We start from the raw sequence: 18,084 nt of genomic DNA on the forward strand, positions 1-18,084 counted from the left end.
AATACAAACGCGGTTTTTCAGTTTGGTGTTTGATCAGTTGCGAGGTCATATGAAGTTATTGCAGTCATTGATTACTGCACTAATGACTGAAATCAGATATAAATCAGTTCAGAAATCAGTTATCAGTTATTATAGTAGCTGATGTGTGAATGCACGATATTTTTATGGACCGGACACTGTTACGTCGTTATTGAATTCGCAGATGCAACAATATTTGTTTCGCCCGGCAGCCCGCACATGACATCGTATGACATCTTTGATGCCATATTTTCAGGTTTCAGCTGATATGTGACATTACTTTAAAGTCACTTCTATCTTTGTCAGGTGTCAGCTGATGTGTGACGTCAGCCGGCGCAGAATGGCCGACCTTCAGATCGACTCGCCGCTGGATAACACTGAGGAACTAGTGAACCTGACTCGCGGCATACACCTCAGACAGGTCAGTCACAACACCGCTATATAACACCGACAAATGGTGAAGTAAATACAGAGGAACTGGTGAATCTGACCCGTGGCATTCACCTCAGACAGGTAACTGATTTCAGTCGTGACACACGACGCCGAAGAAGCTTAGTAAATAGTAATATGACCCATGGTAGTTGGAGGCAGAATAAGGTAGTGGGGCAACGCCTTGCCTCCGTCCCGTGTTCTAACTTCTAACGCCTCTCATGTCAGGAACGTTTCTCCCGTCCTGCCGGCGTTTAAACTCCTGTTTTCTTATATTCTGTCTTGTTTCAATCTTAGCGTCTTCCTTGCCATTCATCTAATTTCGCTCTATACTCTAGTGACTTTGTCGTCAGTATGTCGTGTTTTCTATCTGTCTTCGATCGTCTTTTTTGCCCTTCTTGCGTATACCGTTTTGCTTTCTCCTCCCTTATCTCCCCTGTCAACTTCTCACCACCTCTTACCCCTCTCTCGTCTCTTACTACTCTCCCTATGCAATGCACTGCCTTCTCCATCACACTCCCCACTCTAACTCCTCCCTCATCTCTCCCTCAGACGTCCCGCTCTTCCTCCAGCTCTACTGAGGAATCTCCCGCGCCGCCGGCCGGCCGGCTGGAGGCCTGTCTCCAGCGACTGCGCAGTATCGTCGGAGAGGATGTCACGCGCGCAGAACTCATACGAGTTATACTGGCGGCCGATTATGACGTCAACAGGGCACTCAACTTCTTCTTCTCGGCGTGAGCCCCACGGGATGGGCTTTGAGGAACAATTGAGAGCCAGGAGTTCGAAGGCCGAATGTGACTATTTGTGATTGGTGATGATTGTATTTTCATGTTTACCTGTTTATTATTTATATTTATTTTTGTTGTCTTTTGTATCATTTATTTTTTAATTTATGAATTACTCATGAATTGTCTTATTATTAATGGTCTCATTAGTTTCGACTTTTATTTATTAGCCGAATTTTATTTGTTAGTCGCATTGTCTGATGTGCGCGTAATACTGCAAGGAAGCAGTCGGAGATTCTTAGTGTTTTGCAAGGAATTTTGACTACTTTTTTGACAGTTGAACCAGAATATCGATAGACGTAGTCCAGTGATATACAGCACATTTCCTGAGAGAATCGGAGCCGCTCTGCACTTTAGTCTGGCAAACCTTAGAACAACGGATTAAAAGCACAACCGCCACTGATGCGCGTACCTTTATATGCGCCTCCAATATATTCGAGAACATTTTTTCGGTTTCTTTTTTCAGACTTCTCTCCGAACCATACATTTACAATGATTTTAATAGGTGCAAAGGGGTTCAAGCACTTTATTTCTTTTTATTTGTATATGTTATTTATTTCTTTACTTATTTTCATTCCTTCTTTGGTTTGCCAGATTATAGAAGGCGTAGAGAGCAATCACCCTATGCGTTTAACGGTGTGAATGTGGGGACGCGATTTGGTGTGAAATTTGATCTCACTTGGTTGTGACCCGTTGTTTTTGTAAGTAGACACGAATTGTCTGAATTGTCACTGAATATGGCAAATTTGAGTCCATATAAATGTATGTATGCATTTACCGGTAAGTGGAGCCTGCCAGGCATTAGCATATAGGTACTGAATGTATCTCGCATAAGCGGACTGTTATGCATTGCACCAGAGGAGGAAACTGGTTGCCTTTTTAAGTTTCTGTGAATACATTTATGGGATGTTAACTACTAGACATACCTAGTCGAAGGCAAGCTTTACAACAAAGCCATGTTCGGTTTAATGTATTGACTTATGGATGGCGTATGATGTTATATTCATATCTATGTTCTCAATGTAAACGATGACCATCCGTTAACACCAGGACCTCGTTTCATAAAGCGAGTCCGTAACTTACGCCGGTTTTTGGTATTGTATTGCAAGTGCATGTGAAGCGATGACGATAGCTTGAATCGTTCAATTTATTTATTTTGCAAGCAAGAACAGAAGGGAGAAGGGCAAATAAATTTATTGCTTTACATGCGCTTGCAGTACAAGCCCAAAAACTGGCGTAAGGTACGGACTCGCTTTATGAAACGAGGCAGAATGCAGAATGCGCCGAAAGTATTTAAATGTGATGGCATGTGCGTTGAAGCGACTGGATACGGTTATGCCAGGTGATTGCCGATCTGTGTGGTTTTATAAGCTGTGATCTTTAGGTTTCGGCATAACAATTTGTTCAGTCAAGCCTTGGCTAAAGCTAGAGAACATGTTTCCGAGGCCCTTTCGAACAAGTGTACCTATCTGTATCAGTATTCCACGGATAACTGTGTGTGGTAGATATTGAAAGAATGCTAGTTAAATGTTCGCGAGAGGTGTCCCGCCACGACCTTGACGATTATCTTTGCGGAACACTGGTACCATTTTGCGCTTATTTTTTTCGCTTTTTTTCGAGTCTCATCATGCATTCGGTAGATATTATGCATTCGTTTGTTTTCGCAATTACGTGTCGATGAAGCATAGTAATGAATTTGTCACGCAGATGAAGACAATACGGTGGTTGCGGCTCGTGTAATACAGTTCGGAAACTTTCAATATAAATGTTTTACATAGTTAACTTAAGCCAACGCTTAACGCAATCTTCATTTCAGTCGGTCAGCCTGTTTGGAATGTTTGTTGGTCAGATTTCATGAACTAATAGTTCACATGCTGTATTTATTCGGCATATCCATTTTTTACGCCGTTCCCGATGCAAGTTTTTAGTTCAATAAATATCATTGCGTCAGTTTTGTGTTATCGTGCTTGCCCATACTTGGCTCATCTTATCGTGCATCTAACAGACCGTGTGCTCCTTCATCTTTCTAGTAATCACCATTCACCACTACCTTTCATACGGCTCAATTTTTCCGAACGACTAGCTTCAAACAGGCAATGAACTTCAAACAGGCACTGTGCAGTGTGCACAATGCGAGCCCCGCGCTTGGTCTTTGCTTGGCGATCAGTCCATACTCGATGTTCCTTCGATTTGTTTGACACGTTTGTTCGATGCATTATTTCACACCGTACAATGCCTGCACTGAAATTTACACATGCTTTGAGACTCATGACATTATGCGATAGATTCAGAATATGGATTAAAAATATACCGTTCGGAAACAAGACAATGCGGAGAGGGCCCAGGGGTATCAGTTTACTGCACCAAATTCGCCGTATTAGGAACCATTTTTATTTAATTTCCCATCGTGGCAGTGAAAACAGCAATGCTAGACAAATAATTATCTTACTATAACTTACCGCTCTCATTTTATAAATCACATGTTTCACCGTTCGAATCTACATGATCACAGGTTGATACAAACCCGAGCTTGCCTCACTGCGATCACAACATACAAGCTAAATCGACTTCAAAACTCAAAGCCGTTAACCACAAAGCGCTGATAAACCATAGGCTAAATAAAATGCCACCCGAACTTAACGACGGGTCAGCCGATTGACTTCTTAACATCAGCTCTCAAACAAAGTTGCATTGGGTCCAATACATCAAACCTGATGGCACCGGTTGTGCTCGAACAAAATGGCACACATGACAACCATCCTGAGGAAGACAAGCCCATATGGACCAATTATGGACAATCTGAATTCACACGCTGGCAAGGCAAAGCACACACGATTGCCAACCCCCTATTCGACCCCCACATCACTTCGACTTCATAAACTCGTCATGCCTTTTGACTAGCTCCTCCACAATCCTAACCTCCAGCTCCTCCTCCCCGACTCGCGTCACTGTGACCGCCTCTGCGGCGGTAACCATGGTAACGGCGTCACGTCTCGTTTGCAGAAGGTTGGCAACCACCAGCTGATGGCCGTACCGTGCTAGCGCAGCACGGGCCTTCTTTTCCAACACACTGGCATCCGTCTCCAGCTTGAAGGTCACCGTGAATGTATCGGGGCACCAGAGTGAGGTCAGGTCGCCGACCACCTTCCGCACCGGCTGCAAGGTCAACGTCAGGGGTTCCGAGCCGGAGGGCAGCTTATGCTCGGGTAGATCCTCCTTGGGAATGTAGAAATCAGACACCGCGGCAGCTAGAATCACCGTCGCTCTCGAGCCAAGGGGGCACACGGATTTACAAGCCAGCTCGAGAAGGGAGATATAATCGTCTACTGATGTGAAAGGAATGGTCAGCAGACGGTCACGAGAACCCCTCCACGCGCGCACAGGTGCCGTGAGCGACCGTGCCGAGGCACCGACAAGTGTGCACGAGCCGCTTTCCTCCGCGGGAGGCTCCAGGTCAGCCAGGATCGCAGCTGGGTCGATGTGACGGAGAAACGGCGCCAGGGAGCCGCGACGATGTAGCAGGAGAACATGATATCTTTTAGCCAGGAGGTTCTCGGCGCACGCTGCGCCACGTTTTCCTGTGCTGAAGTTGTCGAGGAAGCGGACGGTGTTGCGTTCTAGAGGCACGGCAGTACCGCCCGACGTCAGCAGCGCTACAGGAGCTTCGGCGGCGATCGCAGTAGATAGAAATTCCGATATTTGCCGCGAGATGTCCTCAGCGTCCATTTCACTATTTCCGCCCATTCTTATTACCTGAAACAGCGAGCACCAAATGCCACCTCCGTCAAGCAAAGCTACGTGGGGAAAATAAATTTGCCTGTAGATTGTTACACAGGGTTTCAGCGCACCCACCTACCTACCCAAGCCCCCCCCCCCCCATGAACGAAATCAAAACCAATGCTACATGTCACGGCCTATTCACTACGCTGCACTACCGTACAAGTTAGGTCATTCATATAAAAACGATATGCGGACTCGCTCAGGCTTAGGCTCACGTTGACGTACAATAACACAGTTCAAGACAACAAACGGATGTGAAATACGTGAACAACCACGGAAATTAAAAAATTGGACGGAAATTGAAATATGATTCTGAAACTATTTCATTGCAAGTAAGTACCGGGAGTTCCTAAATAAACAGTCGTATTTAAAAGCTGTATATTATCAGCATGGAAGGCATGACAGAAACGAATCACTTTCTAACATCCACAATAGTCGATGCCATTTCACGTGATACCATCTTCTTTTTGCTGTCTTTTCATTTGCGGCCACAGAGGACGTGTTCCAGATGAGCCCCCTCTCTCTCCACACACAGCTCTGCGCGTCGCCGAGCGGACTCCACCGCAGCCCGGCAGATCTCCGGCCGCACTCGGCGCACCGCGGACGACACGGCCCTCTTGAGGTCATCTGTGGTTCTGGGGTTGCTTTTGTAGACCTGTGACTTCAGGTGATCCCAGAGAAAGAAGTCAAGTGGGGTCAGATCCGGAGAGTGCGGGGGCCAGGTCCGCACCTCTCTGCGGGAGATAACCCGCGAGCCGAACCGGTTCCGCAGCCATTCTCGAGTCGCAACGGCCGTGTGCGCCGAGGCTCCGTCTTGTTGGAACCATTGTTGGTCCATCAGCTGCCTGTCTCCACCCAGCCGCCTGTTCAGCGCAGTCCAGAACTTGGCTAGGACTTGCCGGTAGCGCTGAGCGTTGACGGTGACAGACTCCCCAGCGTCGCTCTCAAACCAGAAAGGTCCGATTATGCCACTGCTGCTCATTGCACACCAGGCTGTGCACTTCACACTGTGCAGAGGGGCTTTCGCGACCAAATCGGGTGGCTCCGTCGACCAGAATCGAAAATTCTGGGAGTTCACGCGGCCATCCATATGGGCCTCGTCGCTGAACCAGATTCGGTGAAGGAACTCATTGTCCTGCTCGCAATTTCTCAAACCCCAGCCGCTGTAAAGAAGCCGTGACTGTTTGTCGACTTTCGAAAGTGCTTGGTGAACGGAGACCTTATACGGGAACAGCTGAACGTCGTTTCTGGCCAAACGGTGAGCGGTGGTTTTGCTACAGCCCAGTTCCTGGCCAAGCCGTCTGAGCGACTTTTGTGGGCTCCTCTGGAGGGCTTCTCGTGCCTTTTGGGCGTTTAGAGGCGTCCTCTTGGTTCTTTTTCGGCCACATTTACCCTTTTTTACGTTCTCCACACTACCTCTTGCCAAAAACTTCTCAACTATACTTAAAATGACGGTTCTTGATGGCACTTGGGTCCTTTTTAAGTGTCGGCGTAGCTTACGTTGTGTTGCAACGATTGACTTTGTCTCAAAATAGAAATGTACTATTTTTGTTTCTATGTCTGTACCAAGGTCTGTACTATACGGCTGCATGATAGAAAGTGATTGATTTTGGTATGAAATAAAATGGCATTGCACGTGCTATCATCACGTGCAATTTGATTGTTGTGATTTGTTAGTTGACGCCACTAGAGGCAAAAATAATTCGACTGTTTAATTAGGAACTCCCGGTACTTAATGTATGACTTAAGAGTCATGTTACGTTTTCCTCAAGTTATAATGAATATGAAATAATATTTTCGGAGTTTCTTGAGTGATATATATTGAAAAATTGATAGCAAATATTTCGATACTCGTAGTGGTACCTTTTTCAATGCGAGTGATGCACAGTGCGAGCTTTGTTAAGCACAACAAAATAACACAATTCCCATGCAATCGGTGGAGCTGGGTCCTCCAGTGCAGATAAAATAACCTATACGATACCGCCTTCCTAAGAACTTATACAATATCACTGTCTATCCCGGAATTTTGATTAAATATTTAGACAATCAGCGCTAATTTAATAAAAAGAGCGTCACTTCAGTTACAGGTAAGTCACACTTACACAAGGTGACCCCCCCCCCTCGCGTGTTCGTTCAGCGTGCCAACCACTATCTTTTTAGCACAATGTCCCATATTGGGCTCAGCTGGACGCCACCGCTGTCGAGATTCATTGACGGGCGCAGCTGTCGGATCTCGATGGCCTCCCTGATTTTACGTTTTTTTCCAGTGGCGTTCGATGGCTAGGGTTCTCGCCTCGAACGGGTTCAAGTCACCGCCACAGGTACAAAAGTGTCTGGCCGTCGCTGACGTATCGCAGCGTCTCGTGCGGCTCCAGCTATATCGGAGAGTCAGGGCGACCAAAACAGGACAGATTGAAGGAGCACACCGCCGATATCAAGCACGGACGCTGCGATACGTCAGCGACGGCCAGACACTTTTGTACCTGTGGCGGTGACTTGAACCCGTTCGAGGCGAGAACCCTAGCCATCGAACGCCACTGGAAAAAACGTAAAATCAGGGAGGCCATCGAGATCCGACAGCTGCGCCCGTCAATGAATCTCGACAGCGGTGGCGTCCAGCTGAGCCCAATATGGGACATTGTGCTAAAAAGATAGTGGTTGGCACGCTGAACGAACACGCGAGGGGGGGGGGTCACCTTGTGTAAGTGTGACTTACCTGTAACTGAAGTGACGCTCTTTTTATTATATTAGCGCTGATTGTCTAAATATTTAATTAAAATTCCGTGATAGACAGTGATATTGTATAAGTTCTTAGGAAGGCGGTATCGTATAGGTTATTTTATCTGCACTGGAGGACCCAGCTCCACCGATTGCATGGGAATTGTGTTATTTTGTTGTGCTTAACAAAGCTCGCACTGTGCATCACTCGCATTGAAAAAGGTACCACTACGAGTATCGAAATATTTGCTATCAATTTTTCAATATATATCACTCAAGAAACTCCGAAAATATTATTTCATAAGTAAGTACTTACCTACGCAGCTGAAGGTGCTAGCAAGGGCAAAGCAGGAGAGTAAATACATTTACCATTTATCACATATTTAGACCCAGCTAATGCCGTATAGGCATAGCACAGCACAGAAAGCAAAAAATAATTGTGCTTTTCAACTACCAGAGACGGTTTTTTGCAAAAACGGCGCATTTCCGACAAACGAGTTCATCGACTCGCCCGACGACCGGGTCTTCATCAATGACGCAAAAAAGAAAACATATGTATTCAATTTACTATCTTGTGTAAAATTCATCACATAAATTGTTATTTAACGAAACAAATACCTTATCACAACATATTACTCAAAAAAGCCGTTCAAATGCTGGAAATGCTGTTTTTACGTCAGCAAAAATTTCCTTCTTATCAGTCAGCTGCTGAATTGTAAACGTCAACGTGTGATGTGATGATGATGTGGTTATTTATGTAATTGTTTATTTGCTCTGTAATTGCGAGGGGTTTTTGCTGTGACTTGGCTGTTGAACTCCTCTAACGTTTTGGATTTCCTTTACCAACTTTTCTTTTTGCCCAAGAAACTAGGAATCAAGACAAGGAGTCAGAGTGCGTCATACGATACCTTATTCTTAAAAAAATGGCATCAAATGTGAGTATAAATGCATGATATATTAAGCATATTGTGTCGTGACAGCTCCGCTCATCTTTTACTGAAATGTTAGTAGCTTGGAACTGGTAGCTTGGAACAAGAAGTGTACATCTGTGTCCATAAATAACGTGCCTCGGGCAAATTGGTTCAAGTTAATGACTGCATGGGTGAAACCCTCGGCGGTGTTTCACGGGACGCTGCTACCACGCTGCTATCAAATTGCGCGAGCTGACGTCACATTTGTGGTAGTGTTGGAGCAATGGGCCTGTTGATATTTCCATGGAAACCCAATTTGACACGTGTAAAAGCAGCGTGCTGCTATCACGGGTGAAACAGGGCCCTCATTTTGCATCCTGGGCCCTGTTTCACCGGTGATAGCACACGTGTCAAATTGGGTTTCCATGGAAACATCAACAACCATGACGCCATCAATCTGTGTGATGTCATCAAATATTGCTGCTAACATCTTCACAGCTGTGCGATCAAACAAATGTTATCAAACGCATTCAACGAGACAGAAACTCTGTTCCAAATGCAGCTCACGGATTACACTCACCTGTTGGGGTTCCCTACTTGCCGAGCGCAGCCATATGGGAAAGTTCAGGATGGAATGAGGGAGGGAACCCGCAAAGAGAGGGCTCGCCCAGAGGCATAGTGCACAGGAGTGCACAGCCATTCCGGGGAGGTGAGCCCGCAGGTGCCAAACAAGATACAGTCAATGGTCCTATTGTCTAACAGAAGTAATGCACAATACATAATACTAATAATACGAATAGGAAAAGCGAGAGCATGAACGACGAGCCTAAGAAATTGTCCACTAACGAACTGATAATTAAACATAGCGAACACAAGATATAGGCTTAAGGCTGATACGCAAACAGGGTATCTCCCAGGCAGGTAGACAACATGCCTTTGAACTTTCTAAGGTCGGCCTCAGCTACGACTCGATCAGGGAGAGCGTTCCATGACTGAAGACATCGCATCGCGAACGATCGGGCCCGTACACGTGTCTCAGCTCGGGGGTGGAGCACTTTTTATCTGTGTCCTCGAGTCGCAGAGGCGGGAGCAAGCGCGAACAAGTCAGTTGGCTCGACAGCACATTTACCATGAAATATCTTCCAGCACTGGATCAAGTCAGTGCGAAGCAAGCTGCCCTGAACCAAGTACTGATTCAGGACCTGGAGCCGGGATTTGTAGTCTAGTTCCCTCAGTCCTGACACCCGCTTGGTCCATCGCCTCTGAACAGACTCTAGGAGGCGCAGGTCACGCACGAATCCCGTATGCCATACACAAGTACAGTACTCTAGAATTGGACGAGCATGGGTGTTAAACAGAGTCATCATGAAATCAGGGGACCTGCAAACAGTGGACTTCAGAAGATTCTGCGTTAAACCGGCAGCTTTAGATACTGTCGCAGCGATATGTTCATGAAACTTGAGGTCCGAATCAATCGTGACTCCAAGGTCAACGTGGGAGTGTACGACTTGGATAGATGATTCGGCAATGCGGTAGCACGGGGGAGGAAGAGTGTGTAGTTTTCTCTGAAAACGAAGCACAACACATTTCTTTTCGTTCATTGTGAGACACCAAGACTTCGCGGTGCCCTGCAGCATGTCGATGTCTCTCTGGTAAATCCGAGAATCATGCATATAGTTGACCTGGGTGTCATGACGTACTTTCATGTAGATTTTAAGGTCGTCTGCAAATATCTTATATTGACAGGTCAGGTTACTGGCAACGTGGTTCACAAAGACGAGAAAGAGAATGGGACCAAGGACAGAGCCCTGTGGAATGCCTCTCGTGACGAGCTGAGGGTTACTCAGCCTGCCCTTAATGTGTACCGTCATGCTTCGTCCGACCAAAAAGTCCTCGATCCATCGAATTAGGCTGGGCTGGATGCCAAGGAGGTGTAGCTTTGCTAGTAAGACGGGGTGAGAGACTACATCGAACGCTTTGGCGAAGTCGAACATAATTAGGTCTACAACACTTCCATTGTCCACGTATTTCGATACGTCATTGTAGACTAGGAAGCAGCTGGTCCATTGTCGATCTACCGGCTTACACGAAACGTCATTAGTGTGACCTCATCACATTACGTCAGCTCGCGCAATTTGATAGTAGCGTGCTGCTATCACCGGTGAAACAGGGCCCTAGGCTCAACATTCCATGAAAACCACATCATTATAATGTTTCAAACCATGTCAATGTATCAACCTAGAAAATTGGGTGGTGGTAAAGCAGGTGTCACACTTGTTTTTTGCAACCAAGGAGAGGCGCTTTACCCAGAGATGCTTTCTAATCAAATCAACCCAAACCAAACCTGACCTAACCTTACCTACAACTTAAAACCTACAACCTTGAACCTACAGTCTGCAGCCTAACCTACCACGCCTCTCCTTAGTTGCAAAACCAAGTGTGATGCCTACTTTACTAGGTACTATCCAGTTTTGATTCTTCCACCACACACACTGCACAGTTCACCAGCTAGTGAGTGCTTCTGCAACAATAACATAAGTTTTTGTACAAGACTCCAGATTGCTATGCTTCATAGTCTGGGTTTTTGGCATTGTTTTTCTTTTCACTTTGTTTTGTTTATGCATCTATGTTTTGTGGGTGGTAATCACCATGCCATGTGTGCATGGATTGTCCATGATAGTAATGCATGTTCATACATACATGTATGCATCCATAATCATGGTAATGAAACATTGCAGGTGGCACTGAGCCATTGAAAGGGTGTCTCTTAAACACATTCAAAGCAATCCCAAAATGAATGTTTTTTCATTTAATGCCACATTGACATGGCCAGTTAAGATCAGGTCAAAGGTGCTCTCTCCCCGTGGCATGCAAGGCCTGTTGGCTCTTTGCAATATTGTGAAATGAATAACCAATTGACATTTGTCTTTTTCAGGCACCTCTACTAGATGATGATGATACCCTTGCTTTTGGAGAGGAGAATGAAGACAAAGGAAAGCTCAAGTAAGTTGTAGTGCTAAAAGATGTTTTCTTTTACAGATATTTACTTTCATCATCATCTCTTTTGGTCCCCAGCTTGGCAGAATTGGAACTGATGTGTGTTGCATCCACTTTCTGCTGCATAATTAACTGACAACTGTCTTTCTCTGGCAGACATCCGTTCGTCACACTCTTCCACCTGCTGTTCCGCTTTGGTGCGATCCTGACGTACATGCTGTGTGCAGTCTTCGGGATGGGCTTCATCACCAGCTTCATCATGATCGTGATGCTGCTGTCGGCAGACTTTTGGACAGTGAAGAATATCACAGGTGAGCATAATTGGTAGGTAGTGGAATATTAATCGACCCAGCGCATTTCGTGGTATTTTTTATACGTTTGTTCGTCAGAAGTGGAATGGGACTCCAGCGTTGCACTGCAGCCTTGACACGTTAGGATTTTTGTTGGTATTAGAGTGCTATGAATAAGCGTGAGATCCTCTCAAGGCGATTTTGCCTATGCTTTTTGCAACATCTTATGTTATGTATTCGTCTCTTGCATGGACTTGATCCTCGCGACTTCACTCCCACTCCAATGCAGCCATTTAGACAGTACTCTCCTGCAAGTAGCGGAAAACGTCATTTTCTTTACTATTTTCCTACGCTGCTTCTTATTCCGTTGGCTTATTTTCAGGTAATGCGTTTTTCGTCGAACTGTGCGCTGACCGCGGTGATTCTAAACCGCAATCACCTCTCTGACCCAGCGTGACCTGTTCTGCGTGCCTCCAGGTCGACTGATGGTGGGACTTCGATGGTGGAACTACGTGGATGACGAGGGTGTCAGTCACTGGATCTATGAGAGCAGGAAGGTAGGCACAACAAGTACAGTCAGTCTGCAAAGTACCTCGCATCGGTGCGGTGGATCTATCAAGCCTGACCGGAGAAGGGCTGCTAAATTTGAGAGTCACCGAATTATTTGACATCCTCATCCATCCCCCAGGTTGATTGGCGCGGTGTCAGAACAAATGGTCTTTATTTACCAAGCTTCGCCTGTCAAACTTGAAAGGCTTAATTTTAATTCTAAATATTATTATTACGAGCGAGCGAGCGCAGCGAGCGAAGTGAGTCTTTTCAATGTAACGGAAAAATCTCAGTATGAGCGGCCCGGCCCGGCCCGGCCTGTAACGCTTTTGAGAGGCTTATATCTCAGCAACCGCTGGACTGATTGGCCTGCGGTCTTTTTTGTTGGGTAGCCCCATCCCTTCTACCCCGTAATTGACTACTTTTGATACATCTCAGTGACCGTCGTGGCACGTGCCACGTGAAAAGTCAAGGGTGTTCAAGCTGTTTTGCAAAAGTAGTGATTTTGAGAGGCTCATATCTCAGCAGCCGCTTGGGCGATTGACTTGCGGTATATTTTGTAGGGTAGCAGCATCCCTTCTACCCAAAATAGGATACTCTCGATGTATGTGGGTCACCCCCCGTGCACGTGCAAAATACAACAATAAGAGGTGCCAAATTTGTTCCCATTTCAGTAACTCGGTAATTACTGGGGCGATTTCGCTGAAACTTGGCATACAGGTAGGCACCCACCAGGCAATGCATTCCCATGTGTTGCGGTTAGGGTGCTACTGCACGTGCGCACGTGCAGGGGGCGTTTCCAGATCTCGAGAACGGCTGGGCCGATTGCGCTCAAATTTGGTACACGGTTGTGGACCAGTTAGTAGGGTGCCGTGCAAAAGTCATTTTGGACCCCGTTTGCACGTGCGCACGTGCAGAATGCCGCTTCCAGATCTCAGGAACGGCTGGGCCAATTGCGTTCAAATTTGGCACACCGCTAGCGACCGGTTAGAAGGGTGCTTTGCACAAGCCCGTTGGAAGCACCCTCTCGCCCTTCCGCACGTGCAGGGCTCACTATCTCGCTCGCTCGTTCTTCGCCCAAAAGGCGTTTTACTGGTTTTAGCCAGTTAATCCATCTTAACTTCACACTGATGAACCTAGTGGATGAAAACCAGCGATGCTACGTAACAATACCACCGGCTGTGAAACGTGTTTTTTGCGTGGTTGCGTAATTGTGGTGTGACGTGTTGCTGCGTGTGTATGTATATTGTATACTATATACATTCATGCACAATGCACATAATACTGACAGGACAATCTAGAAACATAGTATATCACTCTAGAAACAATGTGTCATCTCTGACCCACGGTGAAACTGTCACCTTAGACACTAACCCTGGCACACTGCCACCTGAAGCTATTGTGTCGTCTCTGACGCGGACACCTATTGTGTCGTCTCTGACACTGACACCTATTGTGTCGTCTCTGACACTGACACCTAATGTGTCGTCTCTGACACTGATGCCTATAATTGTGTCGTCTCTGACACTGACGTCTAATGTGTCGTCTCTGACACTGATCCTGTCATCCTCCTACGAAATATCATCATCTAACACTAACAGCTGTTGCGTCACCTCTGACACTAACTCATGTTGACTGACACTGTGTCACTCTGGCACTAACCCTGACACTAACGCCTTTCGTGTCATCTCTGACACTAACTAATGCTGGCACTGTGTCACTCTGACACTAACCATGACACTAACGTCTTTCGTGTCATCTCTGACACTAATTCTGACACTGTGTCACTCTGACACTGACACTGACCCAGGGCCCGTCACAGAACCGGATCCACGCCGGCGAGTCACGTATCTTCTGGTCAGCCCTGTACGCCTCGCCAGTCATCTGGGTGGTGCTGTTCCTGATCGCCTTCTTCAAAATGAGATACGCCTGGATGGTGAGTTACACGTGAGCATCGAGTGGGTGAGGTGTGAGAATGGTGAGTAAGGAGTGAAAATGGTGAGTCACTACTCACGAAGTCATCAGTGATTAGTGAGAATAGTGGGATGTGAGAAAATGGCGAGCAATGACTGGAGATGTTGAGTGATGAGTTCAAATTGTAAGTGTCGAGTGAAAATACTGAATAATGAGTGTGAATGGTTAGTTACGAGTGAAAATGTGAGTGACGGGTAAAAATGGTGAGTAAATAGTGCAAATTGTGAGAGTTGAGACGCATGTTTGAATGTTTGATGAGTGAGATAAAATACGAAGATTAAGATATACGATGCGTGCTTGCATTTCTAAGCAAGGGTAACTTACGATAGCATTTGTATTGTATTTGGCACGGAATTCTTCGCTTTATCCATTGTATTCTCCACTTTATCCATTCGACTGTAAAGGAACCGGAACTCATGTAATTGCAATTTAAGTAAATAGAACAACTGCAGAAAACAGCGTAGCATCGGGAATGTCTAAACAAATGTAATCGTCGCGCTGTTTTAGTTAACCTTATCTCGAATTCAGCCTCTGTACGAGCCACAAATCACAACGTACCGACAACGCACCTACCTAGTAACACGTTCCTATGCCTGGCACAACGCTCTATCTCTCCCATCTCTACCCCCCACACACACACACACTCTGTACCCCCCCCCCCCCCCTAACCGCCCCCGACTGTGTTCCACAGGTGTTACCGATTATTGGAATAGCCCTGAACGGTGCCAACGTGTACGGATACGTACGGTGTCGGTACGGGGCTGCCCAGGGTCTACAGGCCTCGTTCGGATCGGTCACGTCCAACTTCATGCGCGAACAGGTCATGAAAAATGTGAGTGAAAGGGGACATGAATGAGGATTGTGGCGTAGACTGGATAGGGATAGAAAAAAGAGAGGGATGGTTTTAGTGTGAAGAGGAGGGGTTTGTGCTTTGGGGAGCTGGTGCTTAGGGGAGCTGAGAAAGGGATGCATAAATGACTTATTAATCGACACGACTGTAAACTCGAATGAGCTGAGGTAGAGGCGAGGCGTAAACGACTTGGTGAAAAATATGAGAAAACCGCTATTCAAGTATGTAAGCTTACGATACGTGTGCAATCAGACTGCAGACATGACATTCGATCTTACTGCAATCATGTTTTATGATATTAAACTACGCTTACGAGTCTGGAGCACAGTGTGCATAATGCATATGTTTACTATGTATTTACAAAAGTGTACGATTTTTTCCACAGATATCTTCGATGATATTCCGACAGCCGACCGCAAACGCCAGCTCACAGCCGCAGCAAACGGTTTGAGCGCTGTGATTGGTCAGGTACTGCTAAGTGCTATCGTTGACAGTGTCGGCTTGAAGGTGAACACGCTGCTAACGTTGCATACTGAGCGGCTTGTTTCCAATGATGATGAATATGTGCGTCGTTGAAAGACTTTGTAAAGACTTGAATGAGTCGACGCGTGTATGATATACCGGCCTTACGCTGAAAGTAAACTCCGATTAGTGACCAGATGAACAGACAAAGAGTGCATCTTCAGCCTCTAATAACCAGGCTAGTGGCCATTACAGACAAAGAAAGTCTGTTGGGTCTTTATTGAGCCAAGACTAGTGACCCGAGGCGTAAACTGCGAACTCATGTTAGAGCTCCACTAGTGACCATGACCTGTGTATAGACTATGAACGTCCGTTCAGCCTGGAACCTGTGCCACCAGTTTATACCTGACCCTGTGATCCAGTTATCAGTCTAACGAGAGTGAAGGATAGAACATGATGTAGGGTTTGCTACCTGACCTTCCTAGAGAACCTGAGGTTCAATCGCCAGGTCGGCATCTTAGCGATGAACTTGCCGTCCCGTATTTATTTGTCAGCTTACGGTTCACTTCCATTATTCCATTCAGACCCATGCCCAAATACAAACGGATCCTGATTTAGAAGAAGAATCCTTACGGGAATGTAGGTTGTAATCAGAAAACCTGGTTACCGATGTTCCATTCCAACAATCCGCTGATATTCATTGGTGAAATAAGACCACAGCACTACTAACATCTGAGTGGCGTGTCTATGACAGACGGATGACAGACGAATTGGTTAGTACCTACGTTGTTCTATTCTGTGGTTGGTTGTTATGCGTTCGGCAATTGAATTGAATGATTTGCAAAGCGCAATTGAATATGCTGATCGCCGATCGGACCAGCTAAGTGGATGTGTTTGCATTTACGGAACGGATCACAACGGGCGTGCGATCTTGATGTATCTGTGCATCACCCGGTTGACTTACCCACACGGTGATATTTGTGTGCCCGCTATTATCCGGCACTTGGCCCGTTTGTGCGCTGTGCGGCGTGCACAGCGTCGATTCTGTGCACGAAATAACGTGTTTGTTGCACCGGTCGTGATTCTGTTATCGTTTGTTTGGCCACGTACTTCGCCTTGGTAAGGTGGCGGGCATTCGGTGACTTTGTATTGCTGGCCTGTGTGTTCTTGATTCGATGGAGTGTGGGGCTGAGGGCTAAAAGAGCCACTCCGTGGCTCTTTGCATTGAAGTAATGTCATTCTGTGCTTCGGGCTGAAGTTTGATCAGGGCTGTACGGCACCCAATGATTGGAGTTGGACTAACTCGCGATTTCGGGAACTTTGAGAGGCTTTGATGACGTGTGCGTTGTGTTGTATGCGTTACTGGTTGTTGTTTATTTTATTGTTTCTTACGTGATGGGAACATAAAGTGGGATCGACGTGGCTTATGTTTCTCTGGAAGTTTGATGACGACGATCACTTAGAGCCAATTAGTTCTCCTGTTCCAGTAGCGGCGGAACACCTTCAATTAAGGGGGGGGGGGGGCACTGCCGATTTTTGGTCCCATTCTTTCCATGCAACGCCTATAGGGCTAATGTTAAAATGCCAAAATCAAAGGGGGGGCACGGTGCCCCGGTGCCCTCCCCGTTCCGCCGCCTATGTCCTGTAACCTGTTCCAAGGGTAATATAGACATTGGATTGAGTCGCCCTGCTTGTGGCTGAGGCATGGGTGTAGGAGCGCCAAAAATATTGGTGAAGGATATTATATACCTGAACCTTATGAAAAGGGACAGGACCGTGCCAACCAACATGCACAGTGCAAGCGGGGGGGGGGGGGGGGCGAATTTCGCCAACCCCTTGTTTTTCGCAGATATCTTACGCCCTTATCATCCCATTAACGTCAAATTTTCAATGCCTGCCTAAAATTGAATTGTGCATCCTGCCATGACAGCAAGATGTAAATCAGGGCCTCGGCTAAGGAATTTTGACTACTGGGGCAAATGGTCAAAGTGTGTTAACCCGCGCCCTGCTGGGAGGGGGGGGGGAGGTTTTTGAACACCCCCCCCTGCGGTTTTTCGTGGATATCTGAAAAACGGCGGCACCTTATCATCTATCAATTTTATACATTTTGTGAAAATTTCAGACCAGGGTCCTTCAAGGTCAGGTCACCAGGTCGCTACATGTGACCTCACCTCATAAACACATCATAAAATGTTTCAGTGTATGCCATAGCTACACCAAGTGACGGATCGCTTTGAAGCTTTCAGCAATTGATAAGTGCAACAGTATGTACAAAATTCGGAATTTTCATATCGGTGACCTAAGGTCGGGTCAATTTTGCG

The 18,084-nt window shown here is 46.4% G+C and overlaps 3 protein-coding genes across 4 annotated transcripts in view; 2 read left to right on the top strand and 1 right to left on the bottom strand.

Annotated features, from left to right (window-relative positions):
- Positions 1–2,818, top strand: part of LOC122368936 — a 36,864-nt gene extending 34,046 nt beyond the window's left edge. The window contains exons 19-20 of the mRNA XM_043343262.1: positions 325–439; positions 1,000–2,818. Of these exons, the coding sequence (XP_043199197.1) occupies positions 325–439; positions 1,000–1,185 (301 nt within the window). The 3' untranslated portion in view covers positions 1,186–2,818. The remainder of the gene's footprint in view (positions 1–324; positions 440–999) is intronic.
- A 791-nt stretch (positions 2,819–3,609) lies between these two features.
- On the bottom strand, positions 3,610–8,258 carry LOC122368933 (phosphopantothenate--cysteine ligase-like). The gene is made up of 2 exons (XM_043343257.1): positions 8,047–8,258; positions 3,610–4,985 (listed from the first exon to the last, which is right to left on the bottom strand). The coding sequence occupies exon 2, from the start codon at positions 4,974–4,976 to the stop codon at positions 4,095–4,097; it is 882 nt and encodes a 293-aa protein (XP_043199192.1). The 5' UTR covers positions 4,977–4,985; positions 8,047–8,258; the 3' UTR covers positions 3,610–4,094.
- A 171-nt stretch (positions 8,259–8,429) lies between these two features.
- Positions 8,430–17,185, top strand: LOC122368934 (uncharacterized Golgi apparatus membrane protein-like protein CG5021). Of its 2 annotated transcripts, none has more exons than XM_043343259.1 (7): positions 8,430–8,665; positions 11,577–11,644; positions 11,795–11,949; positions 12,406–12,485; positions 14,288–14,413; positions 15,143–15,283; positions 15,687–17,185. In XM_043343259.1, the coding sequence occupies exons 1-7, from the start codon at positions 8,654–8,656 to the stop codon at positions 15,750–15,752; spliced, it is 648 nt and encodes a 215-aa protein (XP_043199194.1). In that variant the 5' UTR covers positions 8,430–8,653; the 3' UTR covers positions 15,753–17,185. The 2 variants fall into 2 exon arrangements, with proteins under 2 accessions (XP_043199194.1, XP_043199195.1); XM_043343260.1 differs by having other exon boundaries at positions 14,300–14,413.
- Positions 17,186–18,084: the final 899 nt, after the last annotated feature.

Source organism: Amphibalanus amphitrite, unplaced genomic scaffold (genome assembly GCF_019059575.1).
Source record: "Amphibalanus amphitrite isolate SeventyFive unplaced genomic scaffold, NRLGWU_Aamphi_draft 000991F_arrow, whole genome shotgun sequence".
Taxonomy (NCBI): domain Eukaryota; kingdom Metazoa; phylum Arthropoda; class Thecostraca; order Balanomorpha; family Balanidae; genus Amphibalanus; species Amphibalanus amphitrite.